Here is a 20,106-nt window from a genome sequence, read left to right on the forward strand (position 1 = left end):
AACACCTCAATGTTGGGTCCCTCTTCCTGTGGAGGTGTCTGGTAGAAGGGTGACAACACCTCAATGTTGGGTCCCTCTTCCTGTGGAGGGTGTCGGGTAGAAGGGTGACAACACCTCAATTGTTGGGTCCCTCTTCTGTGGAGGTGTCTGGTAGAAGGGTGACAACACCTCAATGTTGGGTCCCTCTTCCTGGGAGGGTGTTGGTGGAAGGGTGACAACACCTCAATGTTGGGTCCCTCTTCCTGTGGAGGGTGGACTGGGTAGAAGGGTGACAAACACCTCAATGTTGGGTCCCTCTTCCTGTGAGGGGTGTCTGGTAGAAGGGTGACAACACCTCAATGTTGGGTCCCTCTTCCCTGTGGAGGGTGTTCGGGTAGAAAGGGTGATCAACACCTCAATGTTGGGTCCCTCTTCCTGTGGAGGGTGTCTGTAAGAAGGGTGACAACACCTCAATGTTGGGTTCCTCTTCCTGTGGTGGGTGTCTGGTAGAAGGGTGCAACACCCTCAATGTTGGGTCCCTCTTCCTGTAGAGGGCTGTCTGAGTGTCTGGTAGAAGGTGGCAACACCTCAATGTTGGGTCCCTCTTCCTGTGGAGGGTGTCGGGTCAGAAATCTGGTAGAAGGGTGACAAACACCTCAATGTTGAGTTCCTCTTCCTGTGAGAGGGTGTGGGGTGTCTGGTATAGAAGGGTGACAACACCTCAATGTTGGGTCCCTCTTCCTGTGGAGGGTGTCTGGTAGAAGGGTGACAACACCTCAATGTTGGGTCCCTCTTCCTGTGGAGGGTGTCTGGTGTCTGGTAGAAGGGTGACAACACCTCAATGTTGGGTCCCTCTTCCTGTAGAGGGTGTCTGGTAGAAGGGTGACAACACCTCAATGTTGGGTTCCTCTTCCTGTGGAGGGTGTCGGGTAGAAGGATGACAACACCTCAATGTTGGGTCCCTCTTCCTGTGGAGGGTGTCGGGTAGAAGGATGACAACACCTCAATGTTGGGTCCCTCTTCCTGTGGAGGGTGTCAGGTGTCTGGTAGAAGGATGACAACACCTCAATGTTGGGTCCCTCTTCCTGTGGAGGGTGTCGGGTGTCTGGTAGAAGGATGACAACACCTCAATGTTGGGTTCCTCTTCCTGTGTCGGGTGTCGGGTGGCCGGTTGGTTTACATTCAGGATTTGTGACTCCATTGATGTTCAGCTGTTATTCTCTATCCAGGTTTTGGGGTCAGATTACACCTGGTGAACCCTTCCTTTTCCTCCTCCAATTATCCAGGGACTCCTCTGCCATGACAGTGCGCTGAGTGTGATTGGACGCCATGGATCGCTATGCAGAGGTGAAGCTTCTTCTGAAACGCTGGGAGGGAGACTTCCTGAGGGAACATGAGAGACGACCCACCAAGGTGAGGATGGTGACCTCCGCTCTCCAATAATGAAGCCTACAGTGCCAACGTGAGGGGTACATGGGCATAGATGGAGGGCACATGTTGGGGGCTACGGGTGGTCTTGGTAGATGGGTATAGAACATTCTATATGACTGTCCTCCTTCTTCTCATCTCTTGGACAGGCCGACATCGAGAAAGCACCGGAGGAAACGCAGAGTAAGTGAGAGATTGAATGTCATACTAACTGTCCTCCATCTTTCTCCACCCCGACATCTAATGTCCTCCATCTTTCTCCACCCCGACCTCTAATCTAATGTCCTCCATCTTTCTCCACCCCGACCTCTAATCTAATGTCCTCCATCTTTCTCCACCCCGACCTCTAATCTAATGTCCTCCATCTTTCTCCACCCCGACCTCTAATGTCCTCCATCTTTCTCCACCCGACCTCTCATCTAATGTCCTCCATCTTTCTCCACCCCGACCTCTAATGTCCTCCATCTTTCTCCACCCCGACCTCTCATCTAATGTCCTCCATCTTTCTCCACCCCGACCTCTCATGTCCTCCATCTTTCTCCACCCCGACCTCTAATGTCCTCCATCTTTCTCCACCCCGACCTCTAATGTCCTCCATCTTTCTCCACCCCGACCTCTCATCTAATGGCCTCCATCTTTCTCCACCCCGACCTCTCATCTAATGGCCTCCATCTTTCTCCACCCCGACCTCTCATCTAATGTCCTCCATCTTTCTCCACCCCGACCTCTCATCTAATGTCCTCCATCTTTCTCCACCCCGACCTCTCATCTAATGTCCTCCATCTTTCTCCACCCCGACCTCTCATCTAATGTCCTCCATCTTTCTCCACCCCGACCTCTCATCTAATGTCCTCCATCTTTCTCCACCCTGACCTCTCATCTAATGTCCTCCATCTTTCTCCACCCTGATGTGTCTCTCCACCACGACCTTGTTGCCCTCCATGTTTCTTCACCCTGACCTCTTTTCTCCTTCAGACCTGTACAGGGAGTACCGGGCCCTGAAACAGAAGCAGCAGGCCAATGAATCTGTGCCATGTGTGGAGGATGGAGCCGCAGACCAGGCTCCCGAGAGTGAGGTGAGACCAGACTGTAGGCGAGGGAGGAGGTGGTACCAGCCTGGGTATTGCCCAGTGGGGAGGGTTAATTCATGCCCAATTAATTGCCCCAAGCTAAGGTTTCTTGGGGTCCCTTCCAGATGGAGAAGTGTTTACATCTTGTCCCCTGTGAAGTGAGGTCTTACTCTTATCTCTGAGAGTACCAACGCTGGGATTTATAAACAGATAAGACTTATCTGGAGGTTCACCTTCGGGCACTGCCACACCAGAGACCTTCAGATAGGTGCGCTGCACCCAATGGTGTGTTCACCAATCGCAGCACAAAAAGAAAATGGCAGCCAATCAGACCCTTTCTTAGGTACTTGTATTGGCTCCCTCATACAGAGGAGAGCTACTCTGCCTGGTACCAGTTGGGGTCGTCTGTCCTCAGTGTTTGCTGTAGAAGTCCCAGCATTGATACTCTCATAAATTCTACTAGAAGAGGACTTACAGTGGCACCTGGATGTGGTTGTAATAGTTTAGAATCTGACACTGCTTCTTCCCAGGAATACAATTGTGTGTTTTACTGGTCAGCAGGAACCCGACTCCTGGGGGACCCACCTGAACCGTGCCGCCAGTCTGACTCCGAAGATGACTTCATCAGAGCGTGCCTCCCTCAAAGCCTCTGCGCAGTACTATGGAATGAAACTGAAATCCAACCTGGGAGGAGCTGGGAAGGTCAGCTGTTCTTCATATCTGTTCGTCTGACTCCTCTCCCCATATGTACCACCTGTCTGGCGTCCCTCGTGGGCAGGACTGTCTGTCTGGCGTCCCTCGTGGGCAGGACTGTCTGTCTGGCGTCCCTCGTGGGCAGGACTGTCTGTCTGGCGTCCCTCGTGGGCAGGACTGTCTGTCTGGCGTCCCTCGTGGGCAGGACTGTCTGTCTGGCGTCCCTCGTGGGCAGGACTGTCTGTCTGGCGTCCCTCGTGGGCAGGACTGTCTGTCTGGCGTCCCTCGTGGGCAGGACTGTCTGGCGTCCCTCGTGGGCAGGACTGTCTGTCTGGTGTCCCTCGTGGGCAGGACTGTCTGGTGTCCCTCGTGGGCAGGACTGTCTGTCTGGCGTCCCTCGTGGGCAGGACTGTCTGTCTGGCGTCCCTCGTGGGCAGGACTGTCTGCTGTCTGTCTACTCACTCCTTCATGGGCAGGGACCATCTCTCCCTTCTCCTTGGACTGGCCATCTCTACAGAAATATAGGACCCTGAAAATCTGAGTAATTGGCATTTTTTTTTACCCCAATGATTAATATAAAAGTCCCCCATACACCTTTTTTATTTAAGCCTGACCCCCACTGTGAGGAATTTGGGGGTCACCACTGCACTGACTTCACTATTCCCTGAAGTGCAGACCCAGAACAATCATGTGGCCAGTAAAGACGGAACAAACTGATCATCTGTATTCAGAGTATTGACATTATTGGATCAGTATGACAGCCATGGATCTGGCATTTTCAGACAGGTCACCACTGGCTGCCTCCATATTGCTTCAGTATGAGATTTCTTAGCTAAATGAACCCCTAAATGTCTATCTAAATGTAATGCAGACTGAACCCCTAAATGTACCTCTGAACCCCCTAAACCTAAAATTAACCACATTCATCACACAACAGACATAGAACTCTGTTGACTCCAACCATTGGGGTGGAATTTGCCAATCCTCGGCATCCAAACTGTCGGTGAAACCAGTTGTATTCTGGGCGGAGACCCTTGGAGGGTATTCTGGGCGGAGTCATAATGGTAGAATAGGGGCGAATGGTGGGACCTTGGTAGGCCTGTCACTGGTCTCAGGCATATCCATTGTCTGTCTCATGGCGATACTCTGTGATTGGACGGCACCTTGCTGGAAATTGCAGTTCTTGGTGGAGCTCAGCGGTAAGATAACAGATTTCCTGCTCTGTCCCATCTATAAGCTGCCTCTGGGCCATTGGCATATCGCGCATTGTGAAATGAGGCTGGAAGGGGCGAGGGAATTGCAGGTAATAGATGTTTTAGGCATTCAGGTACTGGGGGCTGGAGAGGGGTTTAGGCATTGGAGGGAAGAGATGGTTTAGGTGTCGGGGTGTGTGTGTCGGGTAGAGGAGCGGCGGGCGTGTCGGGGGAGAAGATCGGCAGGGCGCTTCGGGGTAGAAAGTCGGGGCGTGTGTGTCGGGGTAGGAGAGCGTCGGGGCGCGTGTGTCGGGGTAGAAGAGCGTTGGGGCGTGTGTGTCGGGGTAGAAGAGCGTTGGGGCGTGTGTGTCGGGGTAGAAGAGCGTTGGGGCGTGTGTGTTGGGGTAGAAGAGCGTTGGGGCGTGTGTGTCGGGGTAGGAGAGCGTTGGGGCGTGTGTGTCGGGGTAGGAGAGCGTCGGGGCGCGTGTGTCGGGTTAGGAGAGCGTCGGGGCGCGTGTGTCGGGTTAGGAGAGCGTCGTGGCGCGTGTGTCGGGTTAGGAGAGCGTCGGGGCACGTGTGTCGGGTTAGGAGAGCGTCGTGGCGCGTGTGTCGGGTTAGGAGAGCGTCGGGGCGCGTGTGTCGGGGTAGGAGAGCGTCGGGGCGCGTGTTTTCGGGGTAGGAGAGCGTCGGGCGCGTGTGTCGGGTTAGGAGAGCGTCGGGGCGCGTGTGTCGGGTTAGGAGAGCGTCGGGGCGCGTGTGTCGGGGTAGGAGAGCGTCGGGGCACGTGTGTCGGGTTAGGAGAGCATCGGGGCGCGTGTGTCGGGGTAGGAGAGCGTCGGGGCGCGTGTGTCGGGGTAGGAGAGCGTCGGGCGCGTGTGTCGGGGTAGAAGAGCGTCGGGGGGGGGGGGGGGCGGGGTAGGAGAGCGTCGGGGCGCGTGTGTCGGGTTAGGAGAGCGTCGGGGCACGTGTGTCGGGTTAGGAGAGCGTCGGGGCACGTGTGTCGGTTAGGAGAGCGTCGGGGTGCGTGTGTCGGGGTAGGAGAGAGTCGGGGCGCGTGTGTCGGGGTAGGAGAGCGTCGGGACGTGTCGAGTAATGTTGGTCAGCTTTTCCAGGATCATCGTCCCACTGACGAGTGTCTCCGGTGGTATCTGTAGTGTTATGTCCCCGTTGTTGGTGGGAATTGTTGGCTGTTTCGCTGACCTTTCATATATTATGGTGATGAGTTATTCCAGGTCATGTTTTGTAAAGGGGATGCAGGGTCTCTAGTACGGGGAGGGAGGGTGATTACAGCTCTGGCTTTCACCACTTTCCATTGTTTCTTCCCCAGAACCGTCCTTGGTCCTTGAAGAAGCCGCTTAATCCTCGCTCTCCTGCTAATGCAGAGAAGAAGACCGTGCCTTCGCCCGCCTGCGTCTCATCTGAACCCTCCACTGATCCTCCTCCTGATCCTCCTCCAGATCCCACTGAGGATTTGCCTCTTACGCTGGGCCTGAGAGCCCACAAGGTTCATTTAACCCCTTCCAGTCATAATGATGTTGGGAAGAAGCTTCACCAGCTCCAGTCTAAAGTTGGGCAGCGCCTGTCCTCACTGGACCCGGACTGGTTGCAGAGATGTGAACTCCGAAAGGCGGGAGAAGGAAAGGGAGATAAACCAATTATGGAAGAGAAGGGAGGAAGAAAGGCTGGGATGGGGCTGATGGACTTCCAGTGGTCTTCTGTAGATGGACATTCTCCTCATTCCGGAAGGTATCGGGGTGAGGTGAGGCATGGTGTCACGTCAATAGATGACACAAAGGTGAGTGTGACCACCAATGCTGGAGAGGATAGTCCACACATGACCACCAATGCTGGAGAGGATAGTCCACACATGACCACCAATGCTGGAGAGGATAGTCCACACATGACCACCAATGCTGGAGAGGATAGTCCACACATGACCACCAATGCTGGAGAGGATAGTCCACACATGACCACCAATGCTGGAGAGGATAGTCCACACATGACCACCAATGCTACAGAGAAGATAAGTGAACCGCTAACAAACAGATGGCCAAACCGTCACCTGAAGGAGGTGGACACAAACCTTGAGGAACAAAGAAAGCCGATCCTTCCCATCCCAGAGAGGAAGAAAGAAGTCCTCCATCACCCACCCGGACCGATCGATGGGCCGAGCCTGGAAGAAGCTGCTTCCTCATCCAGCAATCCATCCTCTGTACAGGGACAATATAAAGAGCTGGAAGGATCCACAGAGGACAGTAAGGGGACAGATGTGACCCCACAGGACGGAAAAGTCTCCCGACGGAAAAGGCGAAGGGATGCAACCAACAATCCAGATCCTGATGAGGTCCGCTCACAGAAGAGACAACGCAAAACCAAGCTGACCGCAGAGGAGAAGAGTCCCAAGAGACGCAAGAAGTCTACCATAGGCGAAGACTCCGAGGATCCGCCCAGAACTGACCTCCCCAGCCAAATGACAGAGAACCTCCTGGGGGAAATGATGGAAGAAGAAGACGGGCCGAGATCCGCTGTACATACTCAACGAAGTGGCAGGTACGAGCTAAGAGCCCTGGGGTGTGTCCTGGAGAGGGGGGGTGGGGCTTGTATTATGGGGCAGGGCTGAGCTCCAGGAGGTGCTGTTCTGTCTAATGATAGGAATAATAAATTCTGGAGAAGGGGGTGGGGCTTGTATTATGGGGCAGGGCTGAGCTCCAGGAGGTGCTGTTCTGTCTAATGATAGGAATAATAAATTCTGGAGAGGGGGGTGGGGCTTGTATTATGGGGCAGGGCTGAGCTCCAGGAGGCGCTGTTCTGTCTAATGATAGGAATAATAAATTCTGGAGAAGGGGGTGGGGCTTGTATTATGGGGCAGGGCTGAGCTCCAGGAGGTGCTGTTCTGTCTAATGATGGGAATAATTCTGGTGCTGGCCGTGTTCTTCTTATCTTCGTAGATCGGCTCCCCCTATGGGAAGGGTTAGTCCAGTATAGGAGATGAATTGTTTTTGGTAAACTTGGAGGCACACATTGATCATTGACACTCGGTGGAGATATTTACTAAAACCGGAGAGTGCAGCTCTGCACAGTAACCAATCAGCTTCCAGGATTTATTGAAGAAGCTGATTGGCTGCACCAGATTCTGAGTGCTCCTGTTTTAGTAAATCTCCCCCAGTCTTCCTAGGTACACCAATCATCGGTCCCTATGATGAGGCTTAGAGGACTTCCTGAGGGGCAGAGGAGGTGCCTTCCATTGGCCGGTACAAGGTGAACCAGAAATATCTGGAGGCTCCAGGAGGTGTTCTGTAGACCTGGATGTGGTAGTCAGAGGGAGACGTGTTGACTATGGTACATTGCAGTAACTTGGATGAGTGACAGTAGGTTGGGTGGGGGAGGGTAATGTATGTCTCGGCACAGCAGAGATGATCTGTGACTTACACCTCGTTTTTCTAACAGGGAACCACCGAGGAGAACAGAGAACTTTGTCCGCATTAATCTGAAGAAGAAATCCCATGTAAAAAATTTTGTGTTGAATGGCAACAGACTGAGAAAACAGGTAATGTCTTGTATTGGTATGAGGCTGTCAGGCCACCGTCCTCCTTGTCTGGCTTGGAATAGGGCTGTGAATGGGCCAGAATTTTCTCTAGGTATGGGACTATGGCCGGGCCAGCGTCCCTCTGGGTTGGGGGACTGTGGCCGGGCCAGCGTCCTCGTTGTCTGGCTTTCTATGGGGCGGTATGGGACTGTGGCTAGGCCAGCGTCCTCCTTGTTTGGCTTTCTATGGGGCGATATGGAGCTGTGGCTAGGCCAGCGTCCTCCTTGTCTGGCTTTCTATGGGGCGGTATGGAGCTGTGGCTAGGCCAGCGTCCTCCTTGTTTGGCTTTCTATGGGGCGATATGGAGCTGTGGCTAGGCCAGCGTCCTCCTTGTCTGGTTTTCTATGGGGCGGTATGGAGCTGTGGCTAGGCCAGCGTCCTCCTTGTTTGGCTTTCTATGGGGCGATATGGAGCTGTGGCTAGGCCAGCGTCCTCCTTGTCTGGCTTTCTATGGGGCGGTATGGAGCTGTGGCTAGGCCAGCGTCCTCCTTGTTTGGCTTTCTATATGGCGATATGGAGCTGTGGCTAGGCCAGCGTCCTCCTTGTCTGGCTTTCTATGGGACGGTATGGAGCTGTGGCTATGCCAGCGTCCTCCTTGTCTGGCTTTCTATGGGGCGATATGGAGCTGTGGCTAGGCCAGCGTCCTCCTTGTCTGGCTTTCTATGGGGCGGTATGGAGCTGTGGCTAGGCCAGCGTCCTCCTTGTTTGGCTTTCTATGGGGCGGTATGGAGCTGTGACTAGGCCAGCGTCCTCCTTGTCTGGCTTTGTATGGAGCGGAATGGAGCTGTGGCTAGGCCAGCGTCCTCCTTGTCTGGCTTTGTATGGAGCGGTATGGAGCTGTGGCTAGGCCAGCATCCTCCTTGTCTGGCTTTCTATGGGGCTATGGCTGGGACGATATGGAGCTGTGGCTAGACCAGCGTCGTCCTTGTCTGGCTTTCTATGGGGCGGTATGGAGCTGTGGCTAGGCCAGCGTCCTCCTTGTCTGGCTTTCTATGGGGCGGTATGGAGCTGTGGCTAGGCCAGCGTCCTCCTTGTCTGGCTTTCTATGGGGCGGTATGGAGCTGTGGCTAGGCCAGCGTCCTCCTTGTCTGGCTTTCTATGGGGCGGTATGGAGCTGTGGCTAGGCCAGCGTCCTCCTTGTCTGGCTTTGTATGGGGCTATGGCTGGGACGATATGGAGCTGTGGCTAGGCCAGCGTCCTCCTTGTCTGGCTTTCTATGGGGCGGTATGGAGCTGTGGCTAGGCCAGCATCCTCCTTGTCTGGCTTTGTATGGGGTGGTACCTTCCTTGGTATGGAGCTGTGGCTAGGCCAGTGTCCTTGTCTGGCTTTCTATGGGGCGGTATGGAGCTGTGGCTAGGCCAGCGTCCTCCTTGTCTGGCTTTCTATGGGGCGGTATGGAGCTGTGGCTAGGCCAGCGTCCTCCTTGTCTGGCTTTCTATGGGGCGGTATGGAGCTGTGGCTAGGCCAGCGTCCTCCTTGTCTGGCTTTCTATGGGGCGGTATGGAGCTGTGGCTAGGCCAGCGTCCTCCTTGTTTGGCTTTCTATGGGGCGGTATGGAGCTGTGGCTAGGCCAGCGTCCTCCTTGTCTGGTTTTCTATGGGGCGATATGGAGCTGTGGCTAGGCCAGCGTCCTCCTTGTCTGGCTTTCTATGGGGCGATATGGAGCTGTGGCTAGGCCAGCGTCCTCCTTGTCTGGCTTTGTATGGGGCGGTATGGAGCTGTGGCTAGGCCAGCGTCCTCCTTGTCTGGTTTTCTATGGGGCGGTATGGAGCTGTGGCTAGGCCAGCGTCCTCCTTGTCTGGCTTTGTATGGGGCTATGGCTGGGACGATATGGAGCTGTGGCTAGGCCAGCGTCCTCCTTGTCTGGCTTTCTATGGGGCGGTATGGAGCTGTGGCTAGGCCAGCGTCCTCCTTGTCTGGCTTTGTATGGGGCGGTATGGAGCTGTGGCTAGGCCAGCGTCCTCCTTGTCTGGCTTTGTATGGGGCGGTATGGAGCTGTGGCTAGGCCAGCGTCCTCCTTGTCTGGCTTTGTATGGGGCGGTATGGAGCTGTGGCTAGGCCAGCGTCCTCCTTGTCTGACTTTGAATGGGGCGGTATGGAGCTGTGACTAGGCCAGCGTCCTCCTTGTCTGGTTTTCTATGGGGCGGTATGGAGCTGTGGCTAGGCCAGCGTCCTCCTTGTCTGGCTTTGTATGGGGTGGTACCTTCCTTGGTATGGAGCTGTGGCTAGGCCAGTGTCCTTGTCTGGCTTTCTATGGGGTGGTATGGAGCTGTGGCTAGGCCAGCGTCCTCCTTGTCTGGCTTTGTATGGGGCTATGGCTGGGACGATATGGAGCTGTGGCTAGGCCAGCGTCCTCCTTGTCTGGCTTTGTATGGAGCTGTGGCTGGGACGGTATGGAGCTGTGGCTAGGCCAGCGTCCTCCTTGTCTGGCTTTGTATGGAGCGGTATGGAGCTGTGACTAGGCCAGCGTCCTCCTTGTCTGGCTTTCTATGGGACGGTATGGAGCTGTGACTAGGCCAGCGTCGTCCTTGTCTGGCTTTCTATGGGGCGGTATGGAGCTGTGGCTAGGCCAGTGTCCTCCTTGTCTGGCTTTGTATGGAGCTGTGGCTAGGCCAGCATCCTCCTTGTCTGGCTTTGTATGGGGTGGTACCTTCCTTGGTATGGAGCTGTGGCTAGGCCAGTGTCCTTGTCTGGCTTTCTATGGGGCGGTATGGAGCTGTGGCTAGGCCAGCGTCCTCCTTGTCTGGCTTTGTATGGGGCTATGGCTGGGACGATATGGAGCTGTGGCTAGGCCAGCGTCCTCCTTGTCTGGCTTTCTATGGGGCGGTATGGAGCTGTGGCTAGGCCATCGTCCTCCTTGTCTGGCTTTCTATGGGGCAGTATGGAGCTGTGGCTAGGCCAGCGTCCTCCTTGTCTGGCTTTCTATGGGGCGGTATGGAGCTGTGGCTAGGCCAGCGTCCTCCTTGTCTGGCTTTGTATGGGGCGGTATGGAGCTGTGGCTAGGCCATCGTCCTCCTTGTCTGGCTTTCTATGGGGCGGTATGGAGCTGTGGCTAGGCCAGCGTCCTCTTTGTCTGGCTTTCTATGGGGCGGTATGGAGCTGTGGCTAGGCCAGCGTCCTCCTTGTCTGGCTTTCTATGGGGCGGTATGGAGCTGTGGCTAGGCCAGCGTCCTCCTTGTCTGGCTTTCTATGGGGCGGTATGGAGCTGTGGCTAGGCCAGCGTCCTCCTTGTCTGGCTTTGTATGGAGCTGTGGCTAGGCCAGCGTCCTCCTTTTCTGGCTTTGTATGGAGCTGTGGCTAGGCCAGCGTCCTCCTTGTCTGGATTTCTATGGGGCGGTATGGAGCTGTGGCTAGGCCAGCGTCCTCCTTGTTTGGCTTTCTATGGGGCGGTATGGAGCTGTGGCTAGGCCAGCGTCCTCCTTGTCTGGCTTTCTATGGGGCGATATGGAGCTGTGGCTAGGCCAGCATCCTCCTTGTCTGGCTTTCTATGGGGCGGTATGGAGCTGTGGCCGGGCCAGCGTCCTCCTTGTCTGGCTTTGTATGGAGCTGTGGCTAGGCCAGCGTCGTCCTTGTCTGGCTTTGTATGGAGCTGTGGCTAGGCCAGCGTCCTCCTTGTCTGGCTTTCTATGGGGCGGTATGGAGCTGTGGCTAGGCCAGCGTCCTCCTTGTCTGGCTTTCTATGGGGCGGTATGGAGCTGTGGCTAGGCCAGCGTCCTCCTTGTCTGGCTTTCTATGGGGCGGTATGGAGCTGTGGCTAGGCCAGCGTCCTCCTTGTCTGGCTTTCTATGGGGCTGTGGCTAGGCCAGTTTCCTTGTCTGGCTTTCTATGGGGCGGTATGGAGCTGTGGCTAGGCCAGCGTCCTCCTTGTCTGGCTTTCTATGGGGCGGTATGGAGCTGTGGCTAGGCCAGCGTCCTCCTTGTCTGGCTTTCTATGGGGCGGTATGGAGCTGTGGCCGGGCCAGCGTCCTCCTTGTCTGGCTTTCTATGGGGCGATATGGAGCTGTGGCTAGGCCAGCATCCTCCTTGTCTGGCTTTCTATGGGGCGGTATGGAGCTGTGGCTAGGCCAGCGTCCTCCTTGTCTGGCTTTCTATGGGGCGGTATGGAGCTGTGGCTAGGCCAGCGTCCTCCTTGTCTGGCTTTCTATGGGGCTGTGGCTAGGCCAGTGTCCTTGTCTGGCTTTCTATGGGGCGGTATGGAGCTGTGACTAGGCCAGCATCCTCCTTTTCTGGCTTTCTATGGGGCTATGGCTGGGGTGGTATGGAGCTGTGGCTAGGCCAGCGTCCTCCTTGTCTGGCTTTCTATGGGGCGATATGGAGCTGTGGCTAGGCCAACATCCTCCTTGTCTGGCTTTCTATGGGGCGGTATGGAGCTGTGGCTAGGCCAGCGTCCTCCTTGTCTGGCTTTGTATGGAGCTGTGGCTAGGCCAGCGTCCTCCTTGTCTGGCTTTCTATGGGGCGGTATGGAGCTGTGGCTAGGCCAGAGTCCTCCTTGTCTGGCTGTCTATGGGGCGGTATGGAGCTGTGGCTAGGCCAGCGTCCTCCTTGTCTGGCTTTCTATGGGGCGGTATGGAGCTGTGGCTAGGCCAGCATCCTCCTTGTCTGGCTTTCTATGGGGCTATGGCTGGGGCGGTATGGAGCTGTGGCTAGGCCAGCGTCCTCCTTGTCTGGCTTTCTATGGGGCGGTATGGAGCTGTGGCTAGGCCAGCGTCCTCCTTGTCTGGCTTTCTATGGGGCGGTATGGAGCTGTGGCTAGGCCAGCGTCCTCCTTGTCTGGTTTTCTATGGGGCGGTATGGAGCTGTGGCTAGGCCAGCGTCCTCCTTGTTTGGCTTTCTATGGGGCGATATGGAGCTGTGGCCGGGCCAGCGTCCTCCTTGTCTGGCTTTGTATGGGGCGGTATGGAGCTGTGGCTAGGCCAGCGTCCTCCTTGTCTGGCTTTGTATGGGGCGATATGGAGCTGTGGCCGGGCCAGCGTCCTCCTTGTCTGGCTTTGTATGGGGCGGTATGGAGCTGTGGCTAGGCCAGCGTCCTCCTTGTCTGGCTTTCTATGGGGCGGTATGGAGCTGTGGCTAGGCCAGCGTCCTCCTTGTCTGGCTTTCTATGGGGCGGTATGGAGCTGTGGCTAGGCCAGCGTCCTCCTTGTCTGGCTTTCTATGGGGCGGTATGGAGCTGTGACTAGGCCAGCGTCCTCCTTTTCTGGCTTTCTATGGGGCGGTATGGAGCTGTGACTAGGCCAGCGTCCTCCTTGTCTGGCTTTCTATGGGACGGTATGGAGCTGTGGCTAGGCCAGCGTCCTCCTTGTCTGGCTTTCTATGGGGCGGTATGGAGCTGTGACTAGGCCAGCGTCCTCCTTGTTTGGTTTTCTATGGGGCGGTATGGAGCTGTGGCTAGGCCAGTGTCCTCCTTGTCTGGCTTTGTATGGGGCGGTATGGAGCTGTGACTAGGCCAGAGTCCTCCTTGTCTGGCTTTGTATGGGGTGGTATGGAGCTATGGCTAGGCCAGCGTCCTCCTTGTCTGGCTTTCTATGGGGCGGTATGGAGCTGTGGCTAGGCCAGCGTCGTCCTTGTCTGGCTTTGTATGGGGCGGTATGGAGCTGTGGCTAGGCCAGCGTCCTCCTTGTCTGGCTTTCTATGGGGCGGTATGGAGCTGTGGCTAGGCCAGCGTCCTCCTTGTCTGGCTTTCTATGGGGCGGTATGGAGCTGTGACTAGGCCAGCGTCCTCCTTTTCTGGCTTTCTATGGGGCGGTATGGAGCTGTGGCCGGGCCAGCGTCCTCCTTGTCTGGCTTTCTATGGGGCGGTATGGAGCTGTGACTAGGCCAGCGTCCTCCTTGTTTGGCTTTCTATGGGGCGGTATGGAGCTGTGGCCGGGCCAGCGTCCTCCTTGTCTGGCTTTGTATGGAGCTATGGCTGGGACGGTATGGAGCTGTGGCTAGGCCAGCGTCCTCCTTGTCTGGCTTTCTATGGGGCGGTATGGAGCTGTGGCTAGGCCAGCGTCCTCCTTGTCTGGCTTTCTATGGGGCGGTATGGAGCTGTGACTAGGCCAGCGTCCTCCTTTTCTGGCTTTCTATGGGGCGGTATGGAGCTGTGGCCGGGCCAGCGTCCTCCTTGTCTGGCTTTCTATGGGGCGGTATGGAGCTGTGGCCGGGCCAGCGTCCTCCTTGTCTGGCTTTGTATGGAGCTATGGCTGGGACGGTATGGAGCTGTGGCTAGGCCAGCGTCCTCCTTGTCTCTACATTTATATCTCCTTGTTTTCCAGATGTGGAAGCAGAAGTTTCAGAAGAAGGGAGAGCAGTTTGGTGGAGGAGGAAAACATTTTAACCACAGTGAGGATACTTGCTTCCATTGTGGCATGATGGGCCATTGGGCGTCACAGTGTCCCGGCAAAGGTATGTAACACATTATAATGGCAGTCGGGTGACACTAGCAGGTTCATTAATAAGTTGTGACGGTTGCTAGCGGTTACACCACTTTTCCTTGGGGTTAGAAGAGTCCCATAGACACACATGGAAATGTTTCTTCAAAAATAAACTCCTTGCTTTCATTAAAATATCAGAAAATGAAATCCAGACAAGAACGCGGTAAAGGGAGTCTTCACCTAAAATGAACGTTCCTGGGTTTGTTACTCGAATGGTTTATTATATTTCTCGGGCGCTCTGTGGTTGGCTTCTCATGTCTTTGCTGCCACGGCCATTACGAGGAGTCTCCTTCTCCCTGCTGAAGGTTTATTTGTTAAGGAGAATGTAACCGTGGGTGGGAAGACCCCCAATGTGGGTGGGTGGTAAGACCCCCAATGTGGGTGGGTGGTAAGACCCCCAAGGTGGGTGGCATTACTCCATGGTGGGCAGACCACCCTACATGCCATGGGGCACAGTAGATGGTGTAGAAACATTGGCTTGGAGACCTCATCACGGAGAGGTAGGAGATGTTGGTACATTACTCGGCCTGCTATGAACTGTGGGTGGGAAGACCCCCAAGGTGGGTGGGTGGGAAGACCCCCAAGGTGGGTGGGTGGGAAGACCCCCAAGGTGGGTGGCATTACTCCATGGTGGGCAGACCACCCTACATGCCATGGTGCACAGTAGATGGGGTATAAACATTGGCTTGGAGACCTCATCACAGAGAGGTAAGACATGTTGGTACATTACTCGGCCTGCTATGAACTGTGGGTGGGAAGACCCCCAAGGTGGGTGGGTGGGAAGACCCCCAAGGTGGGTGGCATTACTCCGTGGTGGGCAGACCACCCTACATGCCATGGTGCACAGTAGATGGGGTAGAAACATTGGCTTGGAGACCTCATCACGGGGAGGTAGGGGATGTTGGTACATTACTCGGCCTGCTATGAACTGTGGGTGGGAAGACCCCCAAGGTGGGTGGGAAGACCCCCAAGGTGGGTGGCATTACTCCATGGTGGGCAGACCACCCTACATGCCATGGGGCACAGTAGATGGGGTAGAAACATTGGCTTGGAGACCTCATCACGGAGAGGTAGGAGATGTTGGTACATTACTCGGCCTGCTATGAATTGTGAATGGGTTTTTGTCTGTGGTGAAGAGTAAGACTCATTGAGCGTCGTGTCTTCTCTCCTTCCAGTACTTCCAGTCACAAAGCCGGAGGAGACCGAGCCGGAGGAGGAGGAGAGGGTGCCACCATCATTGGAGGATGTGGCCAGGATGACCAACACTCAGATGGCCACCATAACTGGTGAGGGGCACATAATGGGATTCATTTAGGGCAACCCGATCATCTTACCTGCAGAACTTTCTCCTCTTCCTGTTTTCTGAAATGTTTCTCTCTCCTGTGTATTGTATGGATGTAATCGCAAAGCCCAACCATTGTGCTTTAATTATACTCCCCCCACCCCACACATAATGGTACACCCCCCCCCCCCCCCAGATAGTCTGCATTGGCCCATTCAATGTGCTTTAAATATACCGCCCATAATGGTACAGCCCTCCAGGTGGTATGCCCCATCGGGTGGCACTCATTCTATCCAGTTTTGTCTTCCACATGGAAAATAATCTCACCCCGGAGAGGGAATTTGAATTTGTGCAATAAGGCAGTGTCATCCCGTAACAACCAATCGGATTGTATGTGCAAAGAAGAGATGAGTTGTGATTGGTTGGTATGGTCTGCTGTACTTTGCTGTTTTTTCCTAATAAATACCAAAGGGGAGAAGGCTCAGCCATCTGGCGGTATACATAGGAGTGCTGCCGACACACTGACATGGTTTACTGTGTTTGTTTTCAGAAATCTGTGAAGATCATCACAATGTGACCCATGAAGTGGTCAGACCAGTATATGAACCAGCCACACGCCCTCCCGCCATGACGCCTCTTTATGAGCTGGAACCATCGGGGGCAGTCCGAGGTATGAATGTCTCTCTGGGTGAGGGCCCGTTATCCACGGGGGTATGACTTTCTCTCTGGGTGAGGGCCCGTTATCCACGGGGGTATGACTTTCTCTCTGGGATGGGGCCCGTTTTCCACGGGGGTATGACTTTCTCTGGGTGAGGGCCCGTTATCCACGGGGGTATGACTTTCTCTGGGTGAGGGCCCGTTATCCACGGGGGTATGACTTTCTCTGGGTGAGGGCCCGTTATCCACGGGGGTATGACTTTCTCTCTGGGTGAGGGCCCGTTATCCACGGGGGTATGACTTTCTCTCTGGGATGGGGCCCGTTATCCACGGGGGTATGACTTTCTCTGTGGGTGAGGGCCCGTTATCCACGGGGGTATGACTTTCTCTCTGGGTGAGGGCCCATTATCCACGGGGGTATGACTTTCTCTGGGTGAGGGCCCGTTATCCACGGGGGTATGACTTTCTCTGGGTGAGGGCCCATTATCCACGGGGGTATGACTTTCTCTCTGGGTGAGGGCCCGTTATCCACGGGGGTATGACTTTCTCTGTGGGTGAGGGCCCGTTATCCACGGGGGTATGACTTTCTCTCTGGGTGAGGGCCCATTATCCACGGGGGTATGACTTTCTCTGGGTGAGGGCCCGTTATCCACGGGGGTATGACTTTCTCTGGGTGAGGGCCCATTATCCACGGGGGTATGACTTTCTCTGGGTGAGGGCCAGTTATCCACGGGGGTATGACTTTCTCTGGGTGAGGGCCCGTTATCCACGGGGGTATGACTTTCTCTCTGGGTGAGGGCCCGTTATCCACGGGGGTATGACTTTCTCTCTGGGATGGGGCCCGTTTTCCACGGGGGTATGACTTTCTCTGGGTGAGGGCCCGTTATCCACGGGGGTATGACTTTCTCTGGGTGAGGGCCCGTTATCCACGGCGGTATGACTTTCTCTGGGTGAGGGCCCGTTATCCACGGGGGTATGACTTTCTCTCTGGGTGAGGGCCCGTTATCCACGGGGGTATGACTTTCTCTCTGGGTGAGGGCCCGTTATCCACGGGGGTATGACTTTCTCTCTGGGATGGGGCCCGTTATCCACGGGGGTATGACTTTCTCTGGGTGAGGGCCCGTTATCCACGGGGGTATGACTTTCTCTGGGTGAGGGCCCGTTATCCACGGGGGTATGACTTTCTCTCTGGGATGGGGCCCGTTATCCACGGGGGTATGACTTTCTCTCTGGGATGGGGCCCGTTATCCACGGGGGTATGACTTTCTCTCTGGGATGGGGCCCGTTATCCACGGGGGTATGACTTTCTCTCTGGGATGGGGCCCGTTATCCACGGGGGTATGACTTTCTCTGGGTGAGGGCCCATTATCCACGGGGGGGTATGACTTTCTCTCTGGGAAGGGGCCCGTTATCCACGGAGATATGACTTTTTCTCTGGGATGGGGCCCGTTATCCACGGAGATATGACTTTTTCTCTGGGTGAGGGCCCGTTATCCACGGAGATATGACTTTTTCTCTGGGTGAGGGCCAGTTCTCCACGGGGGTATGACTTTCTCTCTGGGTGAGGGCCCGTTATGACTTTCTCTCTGGGATGGGGCCCGTTATCCACGGGGGTATGACTTTCTCTCTGGGATGGGGCCCGTTATCCACGGGGGTATGACTTTCTCTCTGGGTGAGGGCCCGTTATCCACGGGGGTATGACTTTCTCTGGGTGAGGGCCCGTTATCCACGGGGGTATGACTTTCTCTCTGGGATGGGGCCCGTTATCCACGGGGATATGACTTTCTCTCTGGGTGAGGGCCCGTTATCCACGGGGGTATGACTTTCTCTCTGGGTGAGGGCCCGTTATCCACGGGGGTATGACTTTCTCTGGGTGAGGGCCCGTTATCCACGGGGGTATGACTTTCTCTCTGGGATGGGGCCCGTTATCCACGGGGATATGACTTTCTCTCTGGGTGAGGGCCCGTTATCCACGGGGGTATGACTTTCTCTGGGTGAGGGCCCGTTATCCACGGGGGTATGACTTTCTCTGGGTGAGGGCCCATTATCCACGGGGGTATGACTTTCTCTCTGGGTGAGGGCCCATTATCCACGGGGGTATGACTTTCTCTGGTATAGGGCTTGTTATCCTTATTGAGGATGTGATGTGGAGAGTTTAATGTTTGCAGTCGTTTCTCATAATTTGAGGTCCTCCAATCCCCTTATAGCTTTGCTGTCCTTCTCCAGACTCTCTCCAGTTCCAGCAAATCTTTCCTGAGGACTGGTGACCAGAACTGGACAGAACACCCCACTACCCTGCTTAGCTTTGTTTTGACAAAGTCCAGATACACCACGTCTACGGGCCTTCCTTTATCCAGATACACCACGTCTACGGACCTTCCTTTATCCAGATACACCACGTCTACGGGCCTTCCTTTATCCAGATACACCACGTCTACGGGCCTTCCTTTATCCAGATACACCACGTCTACGGGCCTTCCTTTATCCAGATACACCACATCTACGGACCTTCCTTTATCTAGATACACCACGTCTACGGACCTTCCTTTATCCAGATACACCACGTCTACGGACCTTCCTTTATCTAGATACACCACGTCTACGGGCCTTCCTTTATCTAGATACACCACATCTACGGGCCTTCCTTTATCTAGATACACCACATCTACGGGCCTTCCTTTATCTAGATACACCACATCTACGGGCCTTCCTTTATCTAGATACACCACATCTACGGGCCTTCCTTTATCCAGATACACCACATCTACGGGCCTTCCTTTATCTAGATACACCACATCTACGGGCCTTCCTTTATCTAGATACACCACATCTACGGGCCTTCCTTTATCCAGATACACCACGTCTACGGACCTTCCTTTATCCAGATACACCACATCTACGGACCTTTCTTTATCTAGATACACCACATCTACGGGCCTTCCTTTATCCAGATACACCACGTCTACCGGTCTCCCTTTATCTAGATACACCACATCTACGGGCCTTCCTTTATCTAGATACACCACATCTACAGACCTTCCTTTATCTAGATACACCACGTCTACAGACCTTCCTTTATCCAGATACACCACGTCTACGGACCTTCCTTTATCCAGATACACCACGTCAACGGGCCTTCCTTTATCCAGATACACCACGTCTACAGACCTTCCTTTATCTAGATACACCACGTCTACGGACCTTCCTTTATCCAGATACACCACGTCTACGGGCCTTCCTTTATCTAGATACACTACATCTACGGGTCTTCCTTTATCCAGATACACCACGTCTACGGGCCTTCCTTTATCCAGATACACCACGTCTACGGGCCTTCCTTTATCCAGATACACCACATCTACGGGCCTTCCTTTATCTAGATACACCACGTCTACGGGCCTTCCTTTATCTAGATACACCACGTCTACGGGCCTTCCTTTATCTAGATACACCACGTCTACGGACCTTCCTTTATCCAGATACACCACGTCTACAGGTCTTCCTTTATCCAGATACACCACATCTACGGGCCTTCCTTTATCCAGATACACCACAGGCCTTCCTTTATCCAGATACACCACATCTACAGACCTTCCTTTATCCAGATACACCACGTCTACGGGCCTTCCTTTATCCAGATACACCACAGACCTTCCTTTATCCAGATACACCACATCTACAGACCTTCCTTTATCCAGATACACCACGTCTACAGGCCTTCCTTTATCCAGATACACCACATCTACGGGCCTTCCTTTATCCAGATACACCACAGGCCTTCCTTTATCCAGATACACCACGTCTA

General features: G+C 54.8%; 1 protein-coding gene across 4 annotated transcripts in view; it reads left to right on the forward strand.

Moving 5' to 3' along the window:
- The first annotated feature begins 1,236 nt into the window (after window positions 1-1,236).
- RECQL4 (RecQ like helicase 4) overlaps window positions 1,237-20,106 on the forward strand; it is a 75,049-nt gene continuing 56,179 nt past the window's right edge. The window contains exons 1-10 of one of the 4 annotated variants that reach the window (XM_040334182.1): window positions 1,237-1,392; window positions 1,557-1,590; window positions 2,383-2,483; window positions 3,036-3,179; window positions 5,691-6,329; window positions 6,363-6,913; window positions 7,811-7,910; window positions 14,204-14,333; window positions 15,538-15,648; window positions 16,195-16,314. In XM_040334182.1, the coding sequence (XP_040190116.1) occupies window positions 1,309-1,392; window positions 1,557-1,590; window positions 2,383-2,483; window positions 3,036-3,179; window positions 5,691-6,329; window positions 6,363-6,913; window positions 7,811-7,910; window positions 14,204-14,333; window positions 15,538-15,648; window positions 16,195-16,314 (2,014 nt within the window). In that variant the 5' untranslated portion in view covers window positions 1,237-1,308. Of the gene's footprint in view, window positions 1,393-1,556; window positions 1,591-2,382; window positions 2,484-3,035; window positions 3,180-5,690; window positions 6,914-7,810; window positions 7,911-14,203; window positions 14,334-15,537; window positions 15,649-16,194; window positions 16,315-20,106 lie in introns of all 4 variants that reach the window. The other 3 variants (XM_040334183.1, XM_040334180.1, XM_040334181.1) reach the window with 3 other exon arrangements.

This window comes from Rana temporaria, assembly GCF_905171775.1.
Source record: "Rana temporaria chromosome 2 unlocalized genomic scaffold, aRanTem1.1 chr2p, whole genome shotgun sequence".
Taxonomy (NCBI): Eukaryota; Metazoa; Chordata; class Amphibia; order Anura; family Ranidae; genus Rana; species Rana temporaria.